The sequence below is a fragment of the Phyllobates terribilis genome, unplaced genomic scaffold (assembly GCF_046119375.1).
Source record: "Phyllobates terribilis strain yellow unplaced genomic scaffold, ASM4611937v1 Scaffold_7__3_contigs__length_470593459, whole genome shotgun sequence".
In the NCBI taxonomy this organism is placed as follows: Eukaryota; Metazoa; Chordata; class Amphibia; order Anura; family Dendrobatidae; genus Phyllobates; species Phyllobates terribilis.
In genome coordinates, this window is record NW_027362767.1 from 232,585,243 (window position 1) to 232,608,100 (window position 22,858).

General features: G+C 41.9%; 1 protein-coding gene across 1 annotated transcript in view; it reads left to right on the plus strand.

Annotated features, from left to right (window-relative positions):
• The window catches only part of LOC141155470 (nuclear receptor subfamily 6 group A member 1-like), a 260,468-nt gene that overhangs the window by 55,426 nt on the left and 182,184 nt on the right, over positions 1–22,858 (plus strand). Inside the window, exon 3 of the mRNA XM_073642336.1 lies at positions 21,632–21,682. Coding sequence (XP_073498437.1) covers positions 21,632–21,682 — 51 coding nt within the window. The remainder of the gene's footprint in view (positions 1–21,631; positions 21,683–22,858) is intronic.

The window sequence follows — 22,858 nt, forward strand, 5'->3', positions numbered from 1 at the left end:
TTTATTAAATCAAGATTTGAAAACCAATTACTAGGAAGAATCACATCTCAAACTTAAGTATTAAAGGCATGATCTGATGAAGCGCCCCCTAAAATTGTAAAGTGCTGCGGATTATGTTGGCGCTATAAAAATAACTTCTCTTCCCAGTAATAATTTTTATCACCTATCCACCAGAAAGGTAATATCTTAAAAATTGGTGGGGATCTGCCCTCTGGGACCCCCAAAGATCAGCATACTTGAGCATACCGGGACACTTTCATCCCTACTAGGGCGCATTCAAACCTCCGTATAAATTGGTTCGAGATTGAACCGCAATCGACGCGAGCGTGACAGCTTCATGTATTTTTATGAAGTTATCACGCTCAGGTTGGGAGACCCACTACCAGTTCGATCTTTGACCGATTTGTACGGACGTCTGACTGCACCCTTAGAATGGATCTGCGGCGCACGTGAGAGACCACCATTGCATTCATTCTCTTGGCTTTTTCTGGCAGCCCCAAAGTGAATGAATGGAGCTGACGTCAAACATGCACTGCTGCTCCATTCTAGAAAGGATAAAAGTACCCCGTTCTGCCGATTGGTGGAGCGATTGGACCCCCACCGAGCTACAAGTTATGTATCCTGTAGATAGCTGATAACTTCTCTTCTGATGTTCATTAATGGTTAAAACAAGCAACTTTTCAATTTACCTCCTATTATTAAAATCCTTTCCGATATCAAGAACAGTTATTTTTAGTTCTGTAGTTTATTGTTCGTGGCTTAGACTATCAGCCACTTCAGAGTATTCGGTCTTCTAGGCGAAGAGCATGCTCTTGCAAGCCGTTTGCTATACCGCTTCTAAGCGGTGCTCTGAAGTTGGTCATATTGCTTAATCTGGCCATCTTCAGTGTCCCACCGCTTTCTCCCGTTCTTCATAGGCAAAGCTGCCTCTGCCGGCACAAGTGGAGAGCAGGCAATTAAGACTAGAAGTGCGACCATGCCGTTGGGCCAAATTATCCATCTTCGGGAATGTGCCAGCCCACCAGAAAAGCAGGACGCTCCTAAAGAGGAACACACTCGTAAGTTGGTGTAGTATCAGAGCACAGTTTTGGTTTAATAGGAGTCCTAAATCTGAACTCTTCTAAAATAAAAGATTTCTCTAGTCTTCAAAATCTTGAGGATTTGTACAGAGAGGTGTCGGACACTGCTCCATTCTGAATCGCGCATACTGTGCTCTTATGTATACACTGTACTGCTGAAGTTCTCCTATATATCAGATTTCAAAAGGCTCCCAGTACAGAACATGGATAAGACGGTGGCTAAAAGTCCAAAGAGGACAGTGATATTTAAACCAAGAGATTGAGTAGAAATTGGTAAGCCAAGGCCAGGAGCCATGGTACTCGGATCCACACCCCTGACCTGACAGCAGATGTTGGAGAAAAACCTAATTGGAGAGGTCCGCCTTGCAACCAAGTGATCTCACAATCTAATTTAGCTTGACTGGTCATTTTGGAAAGAGGTGAAGATGGTCCTCTATTGATCTGTGTACACTTCTGCTTATTTCGAAGCTCTCCGTGTTTGACATCTGGTGCAAAGCAGAAAGATAAAGAAAGTATTAGTCTTAACTTCAAATCCTTTTCATGTTGACGCTTTATTTCACGGTCAAATCCGGCATAATTTATTGTGCTTTTTCTTCGCTTTGTACCATAATCGTTGTAGACCATATTATACTAAACGGATGGAATACCCACTTATAAAGATCAATGTATGTATTGACTCCGTCACTGTGGACAATGTACATGTGTGTATGAATACTAATCGCGTCCACCAGACTTGTAATCTTTGAGGTTAGCGCTCCTAAAATTTTTAGATCAGCCATAATTACCTAAATCTTTTGGATGAGTTTAGCTGATAATGTCCTAGTCATGAATTCCTCCGATTTTAGGTTTATTCAGCAAAAGTGGAACTTCCGAAGTAGTAATGTATAAGTAACTAGTAGTTAGTCATTACCAGCAATAACGTGCTTACGAAGACAGTTGTGATCAGTCACATCTGGCCCACCCTGACCACAGGAGCGTTTCCTTTTTATCCCTTGTTTTGAGCCACCTGCCCAGTTGTCCATTGTGTGTCGACAGATTTATCAATCAACCATAATCCTCAATGAAAGGAGCTTTCCAGCTGCTCTTACTGTAACTAGCAACTCGGCTGCCCCCCACACCTCTCGTGCGTTTACAGAGGAGGAGAAGTGCAAAATTAGATCTTGTGGGCCATCTTTTTCCTTTTTTGTGTTTTGGATTTTTTTTCAACTTCTTAGATTAGAATTATTTTTCATCTGTGTCTATCCTAGACAAGTATCTCCAACTTCATGTTAATTTTTCAACCATTACTGCTCCCAAGTTTGAGCCTACCATCTATTACCATTCAGAAAAACACTACATCATCCTTAACTAATATTAATTCTCACGACTATATTGGCACTAATACTGAATTGACCGTAGCATTTGGCATGGCTGACCTGTTCGTCTACCGGACTCATGAGTTGCGAATTTTGGCAAAGCTCGTCAACCACTGTAAGATACATTGCTCTTATGCTGCGTCATTGAAGTTTTCGGGATTTGCCCTATGGAATATTGGCCGTGCAGATCCATCATCGTATTTTATCTTTTCGCTCTCATTTTGTCTTTAAGTTCACCGGATAGTTTTAATTCACTTTTTTGCTTTAGTTTGAAAGAGACGTTCTTCAGAATTAAAGTGCTGTAAGCCTCCAATAAATCATAGACGACAAAGATGTCTAGTAAAATTAGAAGTTTCCTTTAACTGAATAGGCTTCCTAAAGATTGTAGGCATCAATGTATAATCCGGCTGATGAAAGCTTGAACTAATGACCCCTGTGACTGTGTTGCTGGATAAATTAAGTGCAACAATGCATCTGAAGCATTGTCTTTGTGAACTGCTCTGCCAACTTCCATACAGCTAAAGAGTCACATGGCTACTGGAAGGAAGATTATGCTAGGATTGGGAAAGTCCATTTTTTTTTCTTGCCGGTTTGAAAATTACACTAAATCAAAATTTTTAGCATTTTTTTTATTATTTGTTATGAGTATATCATATTATTATACAGGTGACCTTAACCAACACGGGTTTTAAATATAAAAAAAAAAAAAAAAATCCATTGGTTCGTCTAAATGGACCACAATTTTCTATGTATTTCACTTCCTCTCTATCCTCTTTCTTGTGCTTTTTTATCTCTATCTCCCTATATTTCTCTTTATTCCAATCTTTCTTTCTCCATCTATCTTCCTATTTCCCTTTCTCCTCTTTCCTTACTTTCCCTCTGTATGTGTCTTCCGCTCTCTCGCCTCTGCCTCCCGCTCTCTCGCCTCTGCCTCCCGCTCTCTCGCCTCTGCCTCCCGCTCTCTCGCCTCTGCCTCCCGCTCTCTCGCCTCTGCCTCCCGCTCTCTCGCCTCTGCCTCCCGCTCTCTCGCCTCTGCCTCCCGCTCTCTCGCCTCTGCCTCCCGCTCTCTCGCCTCTGCCTCCCGCTCTCTCGCCTCTGCCTCCCGCTCTCTCGCCTCTGCCTCCCGCTCTCTCGCCTCTGCTTCCCGCTCTCTCGCCTCTGCTTCCCGCTCTCTTGCCTCTGCTTCCCGCTCTCTCGCCTCTGCTTCCCGCTCTCTCGCCTCTGCTTCCCGCTCTCTCGCCTCTGCCTCCCGCTCTCTCGCCTCTGCCTCCCGCTCTCCCGCCTCCTTTATATCTTTCTTCTTATATCTTCTTCTGGTAGTGGCTCACTTAGACAGGCTGATAATTGTGAACAAGCATTCCTAGAAGTGCTGATTTTCACAGTTATCTGTCTGTCCAAACATGCCGGCAGTCACCCGACAAAGAAGCAAAACGTGAAATGATTTTTAAGCTTGCTTAAAGATTGTTCTCGGCAGCACATTGTCCTATTTAAACTGTACCTCTGCTGCCGAGAATAATAAACTTTTTTCGGTGCAGATGGAAGAGTGGTCAGCCTGTTTAGAGGCTAGAAATCAACGGCTGATCGATTTACATTTAGCCGAATGGCGGTTGTTTAAGAGTCGCGATCAGGCTGTCGAGGTGCAGCCTAACTCTTTACTCTTTCATTAACAGAACCTGATGAGTGAATAATATTTTGAACGACTGAGTCGGCGCATCTCCAACTTGTGGTATGTTACCAGTATGCAGCGGTTGGTACCTACAAAAAAAGCCCAAGGAAACTCAACCGGTGAACTGCCAACAAGGGTGGTCATGGGCGCTAAAACCTCATTGCTTGGGGTGGGGAGTGAAAGCAAGTTTATGTTGCCTGATCCCACAGAAGATATAATAGTATAATGCAAATTGCGCGCTGTGAAAGAAAGGTGTGCATCACAGCTTCCTACATGTGGGGTTGTGCAGCCATATAATACTGAGTATTAGGGCTCGTTCAGACGAGCTTCTTAATCGTCTGTGTGCAAAACGGGCAACATACGGACAGCACAAGGACCATTGCAAGTCAATGTGGTAGTTCACATTATCATTTGGTTGCTTGTAAAAAAAAAAAAAATCGCAGTATACACTATTTTGATTTATATTTTGGATCATACCCGTTATCAGACAGGGTGCGCAAAAAACGGATTACATGCGGGCTACCATCCGTATGCCATGCGGTATTCATGGTTCCATCACAATTATTAGCACAAGAAACTGTATTTGGCCTTTTTATTTTTTAATTTATTCATGTAAAAAATAGATGTACAGATGGCAATACGGTTGAAAAATGGTAAATTTGGCATAAGTTCGTGAGAAACCCGGCCTTAGGGAGGTAGTGTTAATCCCTTTATGCTCCATGAAGGATATATCAAGCTGGTCGAGTTGTACGGAGACTGCTCCATGCAGAACAGATGTCGGCTGTGTTACACAGCCAGCATCCTACAATTGCTTAATTTTTTCGTTAACACCTCAAACGCCGCTATCTATCACTGACAGCACCATTTAAGCCAGCAACCATTCCTAGCACCATTGGACCCTCTACGATGTAATCGCAAGGTGCTGTTGGATTGCCATCGCAGCCACAGTCTGCTGAAGGAAGGCGGCTGGATTTCATAGGAGACTGTGATTAGGACTTATATAAAAGCCGGGAAAGCAATGCTGAATTTTCAGTCAAGGATCCAGGGACCAAGAATTGTTAAAAGTGACTTGATGTCAATGCGTTTCGAAGTCAACAGACTCCTTCTTCAGGACAATGACATGTACCTTCTCTGCGCCGCTGAATTTTCAGTCAAGGATCCAGGGACCAAGAATTGTTAAGTGGTTCAATGCCAACAAGTTTCGAAGTCAGCAGACTCCGTCTTCAGGACAACCACATATATAAGGAAAGACAGGCCCCGTATGAGAACAGTATACGGACCCTTTGCAGTTCAACAATGTCTTTGACCGAATCTGGTAATTGCTTTTAAGTTGGAAATGGGCCCCCTTACTCATTTTTGGTCCCTAGTTATTGCAACGTCCGTGATGATATAAAAATTGTATAACCCATGTGGTAAACATTGTAAAGAAAAATGAAAAATAAATAATTAACACCAACATTTTTTTTTTTTAAATTGTTTTTGGTGGCTGCATCTACATTAAAAGCTACAGCTCATCATGCAAAAGAACAAACCCTCCTACATCTTCACCCACAGAAAAATACAAAAGTTTTGGGTCAATCTTTTTTTTTTTTTTTTTTTTTACAAAGTTTAGAATTTTTTAAGCCAGTAAAAGAGTAAAAAAAAAAAAAAAAAAACTTTCACGTTCACTATCACCACAATCATACAGACATGGGGAATCCTGTTGGAAGGTAATTTTTGCTGCACAATACACTACGTAAAAACTAAACCAATGGTGGATTTTTATTTTTTCTTTAGCTATTTCACCTCGGTTGGAATTTTTTTTTTTTTAACCATTTTTCCATAGTGAATCATGCCATTCAAAGATACAACTTGCACTGCAAAAGCCTTCATACAGACATGTTGATCTAAAAAAATATAATAGTGATGGCTCTTTGAAAAAGGGTAGAAAAAAGCAAAATCAAAAATTGTCTGCGTCCTTAAGGGACGAACGTTATGGCTAAGCAGTAAGTATATATTTATCTCTACTGTTAGGGTTGAGTCTTTCATTAAAACATCTTGTGCTATTTTACACATTTATTCCTATATCGTTATACTGTAATGAGCCAAGGACAATAGATGGGTGTCACTTGTTTTCTTCGTTTTGTCCCTACGTCCCTTAAAGAAGATACTGTTGAATGGATATAAAGCGTGTCCAAATCCTTAAGTGTTTTGGCCTCGGGGCTTGCCTTTTCAACCTCTGCCCCTTTAATTGAGTAGCTTGGGTACATGAGACACTCGGCATATGTCCTTGAATATAAGGGTTAGTTCAACTGTTCCTCAAACGAAAATTGACATCCATTTTGCAAGTTTGTGTTCCACTTCTTAACATACAAATATCTTAGACACTCCTCCACATTGACATTGTAACACCAAGAAGGAAAAAGTCCTGGAAATATGGAAATCAGTGGAAGGATAGCCATGTTAATGAAATACAAAGGATGAAAAAATGGAAACAAAATTTGAAATCATCAGTCTGGAGTATGAACACCATGTTCAGGTATCCACACACTTACAGCCTCGGCAGCTACCAGGTTATTAATGGTTGTCTGAGGAACGTTCTGCTGCACTAAATGCACTTGGGCAAATCATCAAGATCCGCTGCTGGCCGCTCCTTTTGTAATTGCCGACTAGTGATGTCCCAGATGTGCTCGATGGGAGACAAATCCGGAGATGCTGCAGGCCTTGGTAGCATGTTTTAGGCCATGCATGCTGCTTATAGTAGCACAAACAACATGAGGCCTGACAACGTTGTGTTGAAAAACTTTGGAAAAATGGCTTTAACACTGGCTACACCACCAAATCACTGTAACACTGAACTGTTAATTCACCTGGAATGAAGACTAGAGGGGTCCGGCTACCATACAGAAATCATTTGTACGACACTGGGATACAAACCAAAAGTCCAGCTATGGGTGGTCCATGGACCTCACGCCACTGCTCGAACATGAAAGCAATGGAGACTGGAATGGAGGTCTATCCTCTTTAGCACCGAGTCCCGATTTTGTCTTTGCTGCAACGATAGCTGGATATTGGTCTAGAGACCACGTGAGCAATTCCATAAAGTGCATTCATGAGGAAAGTAACACTGTTCTCCTACTCCCGGGATTATTGTGTGAGCTTGCATACTGTAGCCGGACCCCTATAGTCTTCATTACAGGTACACTAATAGCTTGGTTAAAATTAATTTGGTGGGTGTACTAGTGGTACAGTCATTTTTCCAAAGTGTCCCAGGTGCCGTTTTTCATCACCACAACTCAAGGCCACGTTTCTGGTGTTACTGAGAGCAGCTTGCGTAGCCTGAACATTGTACCATGGCCTGCAGTGTGTCCGAACATTTCTACCATCAAGCAGATCTGGGATGCCATTGCTCATCAATTGCAGTGGGAGCTGCCAGCAGCGGGTATTGATGATTGTGAGCCTGAGTGCTCATGCTCAATATGTAAAGAGAGGAGAGAACAAGGCGCAATGGGTGACTCAGTATTGCAATTGTTAGAAGGGTGTGGGGATGGCTACTAACCTTATGAAGTTGTGCACCTCTGCACAACCCCAGTATAAATCTCCACAAGCTCCGCTCTGTTGGTGGCTGTCATCTATTTCCAGCGGCGTTCACAGATCCTGATCTCTCGGTGGTGGATCACGTGGTCAGGTTAGTAGCATGTAACGCCGAGATGGACGCCCAGCTTCACCAACACCCCCGGCAGCGTTCCGGAGGGGTTAGGGCAGCGCAGCTTGGAAAACCAGGGTAGTGATTCTAATTAAATTGCTCCCACAGGTGAAAGAACAATAGATTAAAGGCAGCTCTACCTTCACCCCAACAGGGGGAAAAGGACAATCAGTGAATATGAATAGCGGTACCAGAGCGCCAATAACAGGGCAAAAATATTAAAAGGACTGATTTATTAATACACACAACGCGTTTCGGTGGACACAGCCACCTTCATCACCTGATGAAGGTGGCTGTGTCCACCGAAACGCGTTGTGTGTATTAATAAATCAGTCCTTTTAATATTTTGCCCTGTTATTGGCGCTCTGGTACCGCTATTCATATTCACTGATTGAGTGCTCATGCTCGATATTTTTCATTTGTGATGTTTTGAAAGTTTTTTGTTTCCATTTTTTCATCCTTTGCATATCATTAACACGTCTATCCATCCTGTGATTTCCAGATCTCCATGACTTTTCCTTCTTGGTGTTGCAATTTTATTGGTGATGAGTGTATTTCATGGAATTTACATATGAAGTGAAAAGAGTGATATATCCATTTCGAGTAACTGATTTCGAGAACAGGATAGGGCATGTTGAGTTTCCTTTTTTCCCATGCATACACACCTTTAAGGCTAAGTGCCCACGTTGCAGAAATGCTGCAGATTTTTTCCGCATCTCCCTGGCAGGAAAAAACGCATGCGGATTTTACATGCATTTTTCCTGCATGCGGGTTATCAAGCTCTTGTCCAATCGATTTTAGTATCACTTGGAAAAGTTGCAATTGGCATGGATTTATATAGTGTGACCAAGTAATAGTTATATGAAAAAGTTTGGGCACCCCTATTAATCTTAAGCTTAATGTTTTATAAAAATTGGTGTTTTTGCAGCAGCTATTTCAGCTTGATATATGTAATAACTGTTGGACACAGTAATGTTTCTGCCTTGAAATGAGGTTTATTGTACTAACAGAAAATGTGCAATCTGCATTCAAACAAAATTTGACAGGTGCATAAGTATGGGCACCCTTATGATTTTTTTGTTTTAAATACTCCTACCTACTTTTTACTGACTTACTAAAGCACTTTTTTTGGTTTTGTAACCTCATTGAGCTTTGAACTTCATAGCCACGTGTATGCAATCATGAGAAAAGCTACTTAAAGTGGCCACTTGCAAGTTGTTCTCCTGTTTGAATCTCCTCTGAAGAGTGGCATAATAGGCTCCTCAAAACAACTGTCAAATGATCTGAAAACAAAGATTATTTAACATAGTTGTTCAGGGGAAGGATACAAAAAGCTGTCTCAGAGATTTAACCTGTCAGTTTCCACTGTGAGGAACATAGTAAGGAAATGGAAGAACACAGGGACAGTTCTTGTTAAGGCCAGAAGTGGCAGGCCAAGAAAAACATCAGAAAGGCAGAGAAGAAGAATGGTGAGATCAGTCAAGGACAATCCTCAGGCCACCTCCAGAGAGCTGCAGCATCAACTTGCTGCAGATGGTGTCACTGTGCATCGGTCAACTATACAACGCACTTTGCACAAGGAGAAGCTGTATGGGAGAATGATGCGAAAGAAGCCGTTTCTGCAAGCACGCCACAAACGGAGTCGGCTGAGGTATGCAAAAGCACATTTGGAGAAGCCAATTTCTTTTTGGAAGAAGGTCCTGTGGACTGATGAAACCAAGATTGAGTTGCTTGGTCATACAAAAAGGCGTTATGCGTGGCGGCAAAAAAACACAGCATTCCAAGAAAAACACTTGCTACCCACAGTAAAATTTGGTGGAGGTTCCATCATGCTTTGGGGCTGTGTGGCCAATGCCGGCACCGGGAATCTTGTTAAAGTTGAGGAACGCATGGATTCCACTCAGTATCAGCAGATTCTTGACAATAATGTTCAAGAATCAGTGATAAAGTTGAAGTTACGCAGGGGATAGATCTTTCAGCAAGACAATGATCCAAAACACCGCTCCAAATCTACTCAGGCATTCATGCAGAGGAACAATTACAATGTTCTGGAATGGCCATCCCAGTCCCCAGACCTGAATATCATTGAACATCTGTGGGATCATTTGAAGAGGGCTGTCCATGGTCGGCGACCATCAAACTTAACTGAACTGGAATTGTTTTGTAAAGAGGAATAGTCAAAAATACCTTCATCCAGGATCCATTAACTTATTAAAAGCTACAGGAAGCGACTAGAGGCTGTTATTTTTGCAAAAGGAGGATCTACTAAATATTAATGTCACTTTTCTGGTGAGGTGCCCATACTTATGCACCTGACAAATTTTGTTTGAATGCAGATTGCACATTTTCTGTTAGTACAATAAACCTCATTTCAAGGCAGAAACATTACTGTATCCAACAGTTATTACATATATCAAACTGAAATAGCGGTTGCAAAAACACCAATTTTTATAAAACATTAAGCTTAAGATTAATAGGGGTGCCCGAACTTTTTCATATAACTGTAGTTAAAAAAAAAAGAATAAAAATGGTAAAAAATAAAAAAGAAACATTATACTCACCTTCCGATGGACCACGGTGGTTTAGTCATGTGACAGGTCACACGACCGCCGACGTCACCGCAAGACGTACAACAGGCCGGACACACCGGAGAAAACACCAGGGGACATTAGAAGGTAAGTATAGTGTTTATTTTTTATTTTAAATTCTTTTTTTTTTTTACAGGTACTATGGTACCCGGGTCTGGATGAGAGTCTCCTCTTCTCCAGACCCGGGTACCATCCGCACATTGAATCGCTTAATATCCACATGTACAGATGCAGTGATGCGGATATTATGCGATTCAATGCAAGTCAATGGTGGCAATTATGCTGCGTGTCCGCAAAATTAATGGAGATGCTGCGTATTTTTCTGCAATGATAATCCACAGTGAAAATTTCCGCAGCATGTGCACAGCACAAGCGGATTATCATTGGGGACCATGGGGCACGTATTACCAAGCGTTTTTTAAGCATTTTCGCTGCGGAAATTCCGCGGCAAAAACACTTGAAAAACGCATAGTGGGCACGCAGCCTAACTTTTGACCTATCCAGCCGCTATCCGCAGGTTGTTCCAACATTTATGTAATTGCCGCCATTACGTTGGTTTTGCATGCTGAAAAGTTTGGACATCCAGAACCGTTTTTGGTGGGCATCTGCACAGTTTTCCTACTGTGACAAATTTTCCTTGACTCCTAACTACCCTTATAACATTGACCTTTATGTGGTGCAAACGCTTAAAGAGTTAGCAATTTAATTGAAGTTCGCAGTAAAGTCCGGAAATGGATCTGTGTTTGACTGGTGCACCGGGAAATGCTCCTTTGACTCAACTAAGGCCACCGATTGAGTGTCCTTTTAGCTTTTGTAGGGCCTGTATATTTGTCTCAACAAAGGCCAGTGTATATGTGTACAGTATTAAAACGTATCCTGCAAGGTACTGTACACGTTCTTTTTACAATGCGACCCTACTGGTGACATCTGCTGTATACCTACACACTGAGATAAGTCACACCTTTAGTTGGAGGAATTGGTCGGGAGCTTTTCTTTGCATATGTGTCAAATAACAAAACCTACAAGTTTTATGGATGTGATGCGACGCATTTCAGTACTTTCATAGTATCCAGATTCGCACCATATATTTTTTTTGTATATTGAAAGGTCTGGTTGTCTTTCTTCAGCCTCCCTTGCACCTTAGATGGCTTGTTGGCCAAACTATCGTTTGGCCGGCAGCTATCTTGGGTCACCTTCACCCATGCACATGAGTTCTCGTTCTGCAGAGTGCTCCCATGTGATCCTAGAGAGCTGAAAGCAGGGAGAACAAAAGGATCTGCAGTCTGAAATTGGACATGCTGGATCCTTAACATTTGTTCGGGGGTTTTATACACATTAGACTGTCGTCCAAACACGTTAATATCCGCGGGTTCAAGTTGGGTAAGTCTAATGCAGTGTTCCCCAACTCCAGTCCTCAAGTCACCAACAGATCATGTTTTCTGGATTTCCCTCGAATTGCCCAGGAGATAATTCCATTAACTGTGCAATATTAACAAAATCCTGAAAACATGATCTGTTGGTGGATCTTGAAGACTGGAGTTGGGGAACATTGGTTTAATGTGTATGTGGGGCTTTAGATGTACATTTCTTTTCTTCCTTGAATTGAAGGTTACACATTGGTTCAGGACTACTATGGGAATTGGGACACAAAATATCCCTTTTTTTTTCCCTGTATGAGGCCTCATGGTCAAAATACAAGCTTAACCCCAGCGGTAACCCAACACGACATGGGAAAGTTGAGGACCTTCTTCTTCGGTCGGTGTCTTCAAGAGTCCAATGCTATGTCGCAGGTTCAGGCGAAGTTCATTTCTAGCAGAAGATGTTGCCCTCTCCGCAACACCCAGTGAGGAGGGACAAGGGCGGTCAGAGGTCGGTGGAAGTTCAAGAAAGCATAACCTCCTCTCCAAATGCTTAGGCGGCTTCTGTAAGCAGTGCTGTTTACTGCACAGTCATAAAACTCTGAAGAACAAGGCTCCTTGGTACCTCAGAGCCAGAAAGCCACCCCATAAGAATGAGCTGCATTGTTGCATAAAACAGGAGAAATAATTGATTTATGTTTGCAAGTGTAATTAAGCTATAAAATGAAGACCACAAAAAGAAACCCCGGAGTTTCACAGCAGCTCTTTACCCTTGATATCTGGACCGCAAAGGCTTGGTACCCTAATAAAGGTCATCTTCTTATAAGGGCTGAATTATTAATCCCATTCATTCAGCGTAAACACTATGTGATACTGGAAACAATTGGTAGCCATTCACGTATTACTTATAGAAAAGGGTCAGCGGGGGAATACATTTTATTTTCATGGAAACAGCTGGTTCAGGAATTTTGAGGTATAACAATATTTCCCTAAAAAACATTCACCCACTATATTTTCCTACATTACTTGCCATTTTATGCTATATTGACGTGTAAACTTGGGGGTCATATTCCTAACCTTTATCTATTTTAGTGATCTGACCTATCGGATTGAAGTGGTTTTCCTGCCGCTTAAAATTTACAAAAAGAAATGCTCAAAATTATGAAAAATAATATTCATCTTAGCAGTTTTCCTACCTCTTGGTCCACCACTTCACTGGTCCCTTTACGTCTTTGTACTTGTTGCTCTATCTGGACAGACATGTGACTGCAGCAGCCAATCACTGGCAACTCTGGGTGCCAGTGATTGGCTGAAGGGATCACATGTTTGTCAGGATGGAACAGGAAGTGTCAGAAGCCGATGGGAATCTAGGAAGTGTTGAAGTTGAAGTGGCAGATAAAGATAGAAGAATATATATTTTTTTATGTCAGTGTTTTTATGTATTGATCTGTTTGACTTTTATTTTACTTTTTAATTTCTCCAATTCGACTATTTACCCATGGCCTTTAGTTCACCTGTCCAGCCCTAATTTGCCTCCTCTTGCCAGAGTCTCTATTATAGCTGTATGGGCTAATTTGGGGCTATTTTATGTTCACCCCTCACTTTTTCTGATTTAGAAAACCCATTTCACTTCACTTTCTCTATTTAGCATTTTGTCCTAATAAGAGTGGATCCATTAATCAGCAGGAGCAAATTGGCTTTATGGGAGGAGGACCTGGTGTGTTGTATTTTATTGGGCACTATTTATTTATTTATTTATTTTACTCACTTATATAGCGCCATTAATTCCACAGCGCTTTACAGACATCATCATCACTGTCCCCATTGGGGCTCACAATCTACATTCCCTATCAGTCTTTGGAGTGTGGGAGGAAACCGGAGAACCCGGAGGAAACCCACGCAAACACGGGGAGAACATACAAACTTCTTGCAGATGTTGTACTTGGTGGGATTTGAACCCAGTACCCCAGCGCTGCAAGGCTGCAGTGCTAACCACTGAGCCACCATACAGTGCTAACCACTGAGCCACCGTGCTGTCAAGATTCCCTGCAGAATTATTAGTGATCGCTGGAGCTCTGAGCAACCTGATTTTTTTTTGTTTAAGAAAAACGGACAGCCTCTTTAAACACTCGTGTTCTATCAACGTCCTACAGTATAAGCACAATATCCATGCACCTCTGTGTCATTGATTCTCCTTTTTTTTTTATACCGAGACAGTGTGTCCACAGGTATGCCAATTCCGTACTTATGGTCTCGTGAAGACCTCTGGAACCGAGTAGTGCCGAATCCTAACACTGTGTACATGACACACCATTAGGATTCGGCAATGTACTCGGGGTGGACGTGAACTTATGCCCACATAGGCTCATAAAGTGAACCTGTCATAATGTGTATACATAGTCCTCTGTATGGGCTGCATTGTATAGAACAAGAAAATATGAGCAGATTGATGTGAAGTTTTGGGAGATCAGATGACGTAATTTTTTAATCATTTTAAGTCTCTGTTTTTGGTAAGTTTAAGTCTCTAGTGGGCGGTCCGACTTAGTGACTGACAGCTGTTTCTGTATTGTAGGGATTCACTGTCTCAGGTAGGCATTGGGTACTGTTCACACCGACAATACGGTTTGGTCCAAACAGGTGCAGTTTTATTACTTTCATAAAACTCCAAGGAATTCAAAACCAAAACATCTTCTGGGCACAAAGGTATCACAACAAAGAAACTGTTGATTCAGCAGGCACATAAATGCAGGCTCACCCGAACAGATTACAGTCCTTTCTCCCGGAGAAAACTTCATACACAGAAGAGGTATGGTCCCGCTATGTCACGGTATCCCCTTCAGCCTGAGTTCCAGCACCAAACAGAAGTGATCAACTCTGGGCACAGTTCACACTGAACTGGCTGCAGCTTACAAACGGTTCTCTGCAGCTCTAACACACAGACTGCTCAGCTTTCCTAGCTGACCCATGCAGTCTATTCAGAGATAAACTTTGACATGTCTCTCTCCCAGCTATAGCTCACATTTTGACTGGTCATTCACCAGCAGCACACAAGACTGCTCCATCCAGCAGTCTGACACACCTAGTGACCACAGGCCCTGGTTCTTAGTCAAAGCTAGGCAGGTGCATCTAATTAAGATGTGCAGTGCTAGGATTTAACCTGACTTTGCTACACTATAAAGTCATATATTGATGAATGACAAAACATCAGTTTTCAGCTCTTACATATCAACAATTGGAATATCACCCAAGAAATAGATAAATTTTGCAAGCCCATGCCCCGCTCATGTCATAATCTTTTGTTATCATACCCCAAATCCTTAACAGTTTCCTTGTTTTCATTAATTTGCCTGCCTACCCCTTTCACTATTCACAGTTAGTTTTGCACATTTGTTTTTTTGCACATATTTAGATTCAGCCAAGATAGGCAGACATTCTCCATATAGACGGACCAGTCGGCAGCACTAAACCCATCGGCAGCCGTTTAATAGCCTGTCTACACAGGTAAACTATGCAAACCAAATGATCTGTAACATTTCATTCAGTGCTCATAGGCTGACATTGTTCTCGGCAGCACAAGTCCTGTTTACACAGGACAAATGTGCTGCCAAGAACAATAATAATATATAGCACCAACATATTCCGCATCACTTTACAATTATCTTAGGATCATTTTACCTGATGAACAACTGTCTCACCGGGCAAACCTCAGCCCGCTTACACTTAAACATTATTGTGAGACCATAGTGTTCTTAAGAACAACAACCTTTTAGTGGAAATGCACCTTTATGGGAATATTGGTATAAAGTTGTACATCCTAAAATCTTATTTGCTTTTGCGGCTGCTGCCTGACATTGAGTACTGCTGCTCAGCTTACTTATAACCAGAATACCCAAGTCCTTCTCCTGTTCTGTAGTCCCGAGTATACTCCCATTTAATGTATATGTAGCAATAGGATTACTCCGTCCTCGGTGCATTACTCTACATTTATCTACATTTAACCTCATCTGCCAAGTGTTTGCCCATTCAATCTCTTATCCGGATCATTCTGCAATATCGTAACATCAAGATCAGATTTTAATATCCTACATAGTTTGGTGTTGTCAGCAAAAACTGACACTTTACTCTCAATCCCATCCACTAGGTCATTAATAAATAGGTTAAAAAGAATCGGTCCTAGCACAGATCCCTGCGGTCCCCACTGCTCCCAGCACAGATCCCTGCGGTCCCCACTGCTCCCAGCACAGATCCCTGCGGTCCCCACTGCTCCCAGTGCACATCCCTGCGGTCGCCACTGCTCCCAGTGCACATCCCTGCGGTCGCCACTGCTCCCAGTGCACATCCCTGCGGCCCCCACTGCCCCCAGTGCAGATCCCTGCGGCCCCCACTGCCCCCAGTGCACATCCCTGCGGCCCCCACGGCTCCCAGTGCACATCCCTGCGGCCCCCACGGCTCCCAGTGCACATCCCTGCGGCCCCCGCGGCTCCCAGTGCACATCCCTGCGGCCCCCGCGGCTCCCAGTGCACATCCCTGCGGCCCCCGCGGCTCCCAGTGCACATCCCTGCGGCCCCCGCGGCTCCCAGTGCACATCCCTGCGGCCCCCAGTGCACATCCCTGCGGCCCCCGCGGCTCCCAGTGCACATCCCTGCGGCCCCTGCGGCTCCCAGTGCACATCCCTGCGGCCCCCGCGGCTCCCAGTGCACATCCCTGCGGTCCCCGAGGCTCCCAGTACACATCCCTGCGGCCCCCACTGCTGACTATATCCCATTTAGAGAACGTACCATTTATGACGCCTTTGTTTCCTATCATTTAGCCTATTCCTTACCCATCTGCATATAGTTCCCCCAGTCCTGGCTTCTGTAGCTTCAGTATAAGGCTGTTATGTGGTACAGGATCAAATGACTTTCCAAAGTCCAGATAAATCACATCAGCCGCATTACCAACATCCAGATTTGCACTTACCTCCTCATAGAACCCCAACATGTTGGTTAGACATGACCTATTTTTCATGAATCCATGCTGATTATCGTTTATTATATTATTCTCTGCGATATAACTCTGCAGCTCATCTCTTATGATGCCCTCATATATGTCACACACTACTTATGTCAGACTTACTGGACAGTAGTTACCTGGATCCACCTTCTTACCTTTCTTAAATATCGGTAGGACATCAGCCATCCTTCAATCCTGTGGCACCACCCCTGTTACAAGAGAGTCTAAGAATATGAGATACAGCTGTTTGTCAATTACTGAGCTCAATTCCCTCAGTATCCGTGGATGAATACCAACTGGGCGGGGGATTTGTCAGTGTTTAATTTGTTTCGACGTAGGTGTACTTCTTTTTGTGTTAAACTAGTTTTATCAGGTGGTGAACTTTGATTTTTGCCTTATTGAAAGATGCCTGGAACAGACTGTTCGTTGGTGAACAAGGATGAAAAGTGCCTGTTTAATATCTCAGCCTTTTCTTTGTCCTCTATAATTATCTTGTTATTATTGTCCTTTAAGGGGCTGATACCATCTGTTTTTTTCTTTTTGATATTGATGTATTTATAAAAAAAAAAAAAAAAAATTGGGATATATTTTAATGTCTCTTGCGATTTGTTGCTCTGTAGATAATTTTGCTAGCTTGATTTCTTTTTTACATTTGTTATTTAGGTCTTTGTATTCCTGAAATGCTATTTCTGTATTCTCCGTTTTTCAAGATTTTGTTTTTGCTTTATTAAACTTTGTACTGTCTTATTTATCCATAATGGTATCTTTTTATTCCTGGACATTTTACATTGAAACTTACTTTATGGTCGCTGTTTCCAAAATGCTCCTGGACTTGTACACACACAAATTATTTTTTTATGTTTTTTTACATATATATATTTTTTTGTACAGTTGCAGTGCAGAAAGCAAAACTGACAATGAAACCTCCTACAATCCCGTAATAAAATGAAAAGGTTTCTTTGGTCCCCGTTGACAAAGGCCTTGGTGTAAAATATTGTTGGTATTATGTCTATATGATCCGTGTCTTGTCTCCGACAATTTTTCTCTTTTGGTACAGTGTACCCATATATATTTTTGGGGACATCTGCATTTCCACTAGAAGTTGGCGGTCAATGACACATGAGGCATTACGTTTTTTTTTGGCATTATTTTCTTTCCATCTCGCCCATGTTCCTTCAAGGGGGTTTTGTTTATTGTTCTAGTTAGCCCCAGGATCACGTAGGTGAAATATGTCTTCCGATAAATGTTTCCAGATGTGGGCAGGTGTAAATGTCTCCTGTAAGGAAGTCCTGATCACGGACTGTGAAAGTTGTGCTCGAAGATTGAGGTCCTGCCACCTGGCAGCTCTATGGCGGTGGACAGTTTGTGGAGCAGGTATGGGCTACAAGTTGACCATCTGCTGACCTCTGCCTCAACCTCCTGCAGGGCAGGAGGAGCTGACCCATGCCAGGTTAAACATTGGAAAGCCATCCTTCTTTGTGCTTTCAGCCCTTACTGTATGCTGTAGGATCCACATTGACCATTGTCACAATCCCAATATTAACCCTTACTTGGCAGCCTGGAGGGAAACTCCAAATTTTTGCTGTATTGTGATATTTGGAACAAAATTTTCTTTGCAATGAAAGTGCATTTTCAGGCTGGCAAAATCTAGTTGGAGAATATAACCGAACAATATCCATAGTCCAATGTGTATAGGGCAATGCTGGCACATGTTGGAATTCAATATGCCCAATCTTTTTATTTCCTTTAGAGATAAGCCTGCTCTAGAGGTGCTTGACAAATAAGCTTGCTTGATCGCTATTTGTGTGCATGTTTAAAATTCATCATTTTGCATGAATTGGTTATTTCTTTCAACACCAAGATGTTTGTCCCATCTTACATATTCATATTCTTCATTGTCTGAAGGGAAATGTCAGACACTTCTAGTGTCGTCTCAATTGAGAACACAGGTTTGACCTTGCTAAAAATTCAACGTGCCCAAACAATGGCGTCACTAGAGTCGAATTGACCTCGGTGCAGAATTTGGACCTGGGCCTCCACCTGCATATTGGTCAGATGTATGGGCCCTTGTTGTGTTCTACATTCTATAAAGATGTGTGTTTGCCCCCATGTAATAATGTCCCCGTTCTGGCTGCTACTTGTAATAAATTATTACTAATAATCTCTCCCATCCTAGGCCCCATACTATAACACTTTCCCACAACCATGCTCCATCATGGTATAATGTCCCCCATCTTTGTATAATGTCCCCCATCCTGGACACCTTCTGTTCTTCTCCAGCACATTTTAAAAAGAAACAAACAATTCTACTCTCCTTCCTCCGCTCCTATGCCATATGGCGTCCTCTTCTGTAGCCGATGGCTGACTTCAGCATGCCGGTACGGGCAGCGCATGACCACGTCTGCTGTCCTCCAATTGGCCGGCAGAGCATATTGACGCGCAGAGACCTGGCGGGTCAGTGCGCCGCAATACATATCAGCTGAATGTTCATCCGTGGACACACATTCAGGCTAAATTGGCATCGGTGGACCCTCTTCCGCAAGGGCCTGGTTGCAGTTGCAGCCTCTTTGACCCCAATTGTTACGTTCCTTTACCTAAACTGTTCTTTTCACGAACCACTACCGTCGGATCAGTCAGGACAACATACATATTAGATGGTCGTTTTGTTCCACTGATGTTAAGGTAATGTATTTGGCCTCCTTTTTGAAGAAGACCTTTCACCAAATTTTTCGTGTTGAGCAGGACACGCGATGTAATAGTGACTGCAGAGTGGAATAAAACTTTTTAGTTTTTATTTCGCCTCTCTGTTGCAGAGATATTATCAATCACAGTATTGGCACCTAATGAGTTAACTAGGGTGGTGTTAGAGAGCTTTCACTGGGAGTGTGCACCACTTCTCCAATTAGGAGTTGCTCTCTGATAACACCCACTTGAACTTAAAAATGAACTCATTAGGTGCCAAAAACTTTTAATTGTTAAGTCCCAAAAGTGGGTTTTCTTAGATGGCAACTCCTACGTGGAGAAGACGTCCACGCCTCCAGTGAAAACTATCTGATGACACCCAATTGGACTTGGCAAAAGTTAACTCTTTAGTTGCCAAATATTTTGATTGTTAATATCTTCGCAAAAGAAAAAAGTTTTATTCAGCTCTGCAGCCACAATTACATTGTGTGTCCAACATGAAGAATTTGGTGACATGTCCTCTTTAAGTGTTTTTAAATCGATCCTACACCCCGGGACTGAAAAGTGTCTTTACATTTCTTATGTATAGTCACCCTACCTGATGCCCTCTGCTTGGCTCCCACTGCCTCCCTCAGACGTCGGCTACCATTCCTCCTTCAGAAAAAATGGCCGCTGCAGTGGCATTGGGAGTACAGTGGCAAGTCTGAACCAGACCTTTTCAGTCCTGGGATGGTCATGGTAACTTCTGCAGTGCCAGCACATGGGAAATCTGGCATTACCCAATGCCCACTGAAATCCATGAACCATCTGCAGAGTATATATAAGACAGGACAGGTCCTCAAAACAGACACTGTGAGGATTTTAAACTTTTCTAAACTATATAATTTTTTTTAAAGGGGTTGTTCACCTTTGGGGCGCAATCTTTTTTTTTTTTCCATTACTATATGTACTTTTAGCTAAATATAATTGTTGCCTATTGCTGTCATTAAAAATTTTGCACCATTTGTCTTCTATAGTATCTGTGTTGAACTGTCTATTTACTTGCTGCAGAATGAGTTAACTAAGCATCCATCAGTGAGTTCATTTTGATGGTCCAAAGCGTTTGTACCTCTATTATCTTTTTCTTTTGGCGTCTCTGCTGCTTTATGACCACAGACCACAACAAAGATAAATGTGCAAGGAAAGAAAAAGATTGTAAGAGCCAAATGGTGCAAGAATTATTAAAGGGAATCTGTCAGTGGGATCAGCCCTCCTAAGCCGACTATACGGGCATGTAGGTCATAGGAAGCTGAATAAAATGATATATTAATATCTGTGATCTGATGTCTTATTCCAGAGAAATCTACATTTTTCTTAATATGTAAATGAGCTGTTAGGATCTATGGGCTGGACATAGATCTCCCTGGGCGCGTTACCACTGTGAGACATGTAGATCAGGAGAGCAGAGTCAGTCATTACATGTCTCACACTGGTAACTCCCCCTTTCATTTACAATGAGCTCTGGAGGCAGATTCTTGGGGAGATCTATGTCCGGCCCATAGATCCTAACAGCTCATTTACATATTAAGAAAAATGTGGATTTCTCTGGAATTAAACATCGGATCTGAGATATTAAGGTATCATTTTATTCAGCTTCCTATGACCCACATGCCCTTATAGACGGCTTAAAAGGGTTGAGCCTACTGACAGATTCCCTTTAAATTAAAAAAATGAATAAAATTAAATTGTTCCCTTAGGTGGACAATTCATTTTTTAAGATTTTTTTATTTTTTATTTTTTTAAGGTTTACAGCATTTGCCCACTAGGTCACATCCGACAAATGATAATGCACCACCAGAGGGAGTCTTAGGAAATCCTTCCTCTACCAGATCCTGAACTGTCTTACAGAAAATGTCCCGTGTGACTCTAGTGAGGGAGTACAGGGGGTGTTTGGGGTGCGGGAAAGTCCTAGCTCCAAGTAAATGCTCAGCGTTCCCCTCGTTCCCTGCCTTTCCCTGCATGCAGCCCTGCTCTTTGTCTTCTTGTTTGCTGGGTGTTTGTTACATTAGCAGCTTTAGTTACATTTCTGGGTTTATAATAATATAATGCATCTGCTCCAGGGCAGGATAATGATTAAAAGCAGAGGAAATATCTACTCTCTGATTACCAAATAGTCATATAGACATTTTTTTTTTTTAAGAGATTCACTTTCAAATTAAAGGCTTTTTTTTTTTGTATCTTGTGCAGGAAACCCATCAGACCTTCTGTCTGACGGATTGAAAATGACCTCGTTGGGCGGTAAGTACGACGGACCTCCTGCAAGATGCGGGCTGAGCACATCCACTCTTCCTTCTCTCTTTTGTTTTATGTTTCAATATAGTTGTTTTCTGGATGATCACACAGAAATAAATATAAATATACTTTTCAATATATCATTTTTTTTAACCTATAACGCTACAGCTTATTTTTCCTATTGTTATTTCTGCCTATAGCCACTAGTGGGAGCTCCAGAGCTGTGTAAACTGCACAGTTTTGGGACGCTATTATGCGCTTTGTGACTAGTCATTTATAACAGTATATTAGTCACCTAAGGATTTAGAGTTGTTCTAGAGTCCAGCTGTGTTTTATTAATATATTGCAAATATTCACATTTTAAGGCTTTGCAATTTGGATCCACAATCAGGACGTAGACGGATTCTTGGCTTCACTGTAGTGTAAACAAAATATATATATATAAATATATATATATATATATATATATATATATATATATATATATATATATATATATATATATATATATATATATATATATATACATATATGTGTGTGTATATATATATATGTATATACAGTACAGACCAAAAGTTTGGACACACCTTCTCATTTAAAGATTTTTCTGTATTTTCATGACTATGAAAATTGTACATTTACACTGAAGGCATCAAAACTATGAATTAACACATGTGGAATTATATACTTAACAAAAAAGTGTGAAACAACTGAAAATGTCATATTCTAGGTTCTTCAAAGTAGCCACCTTTTGCTTTGATGACTGCTTTGCACACTCTTGGCATTCTCTTGATGAGCTTCAAGAGGTAGTCACCAGAAATGGTTTTCACTTCACAGGTGTGCCCTGTCAGGTTTAATAAGTGGGATTTCTTGCCTTATAAATGGGGTTGGGACCATCAGTTGTGTTGTGCAGAAGTCAGGTGGATACACAGCTGATAGTCCTACTGAATAGACTGCTAGAATTTGTATTATGCAAGAAAAAAGCAGCTAAGTAAAGAAAAACGAGTGGCCATCATTACTTTAAGAAATGAAGGTCAGTCAGTTCGAAAAATTGGGAAAACTTTGAAAGTGTCCCCAAGTGCAGTTGCAAAAACCATCAAGCGCTACAAAGAAACTGGCTCACATGAGGACCGCCCCAGGAAAGGAAGACCAAGAGTCACCTCTGCTTCTGAGGATAAATTT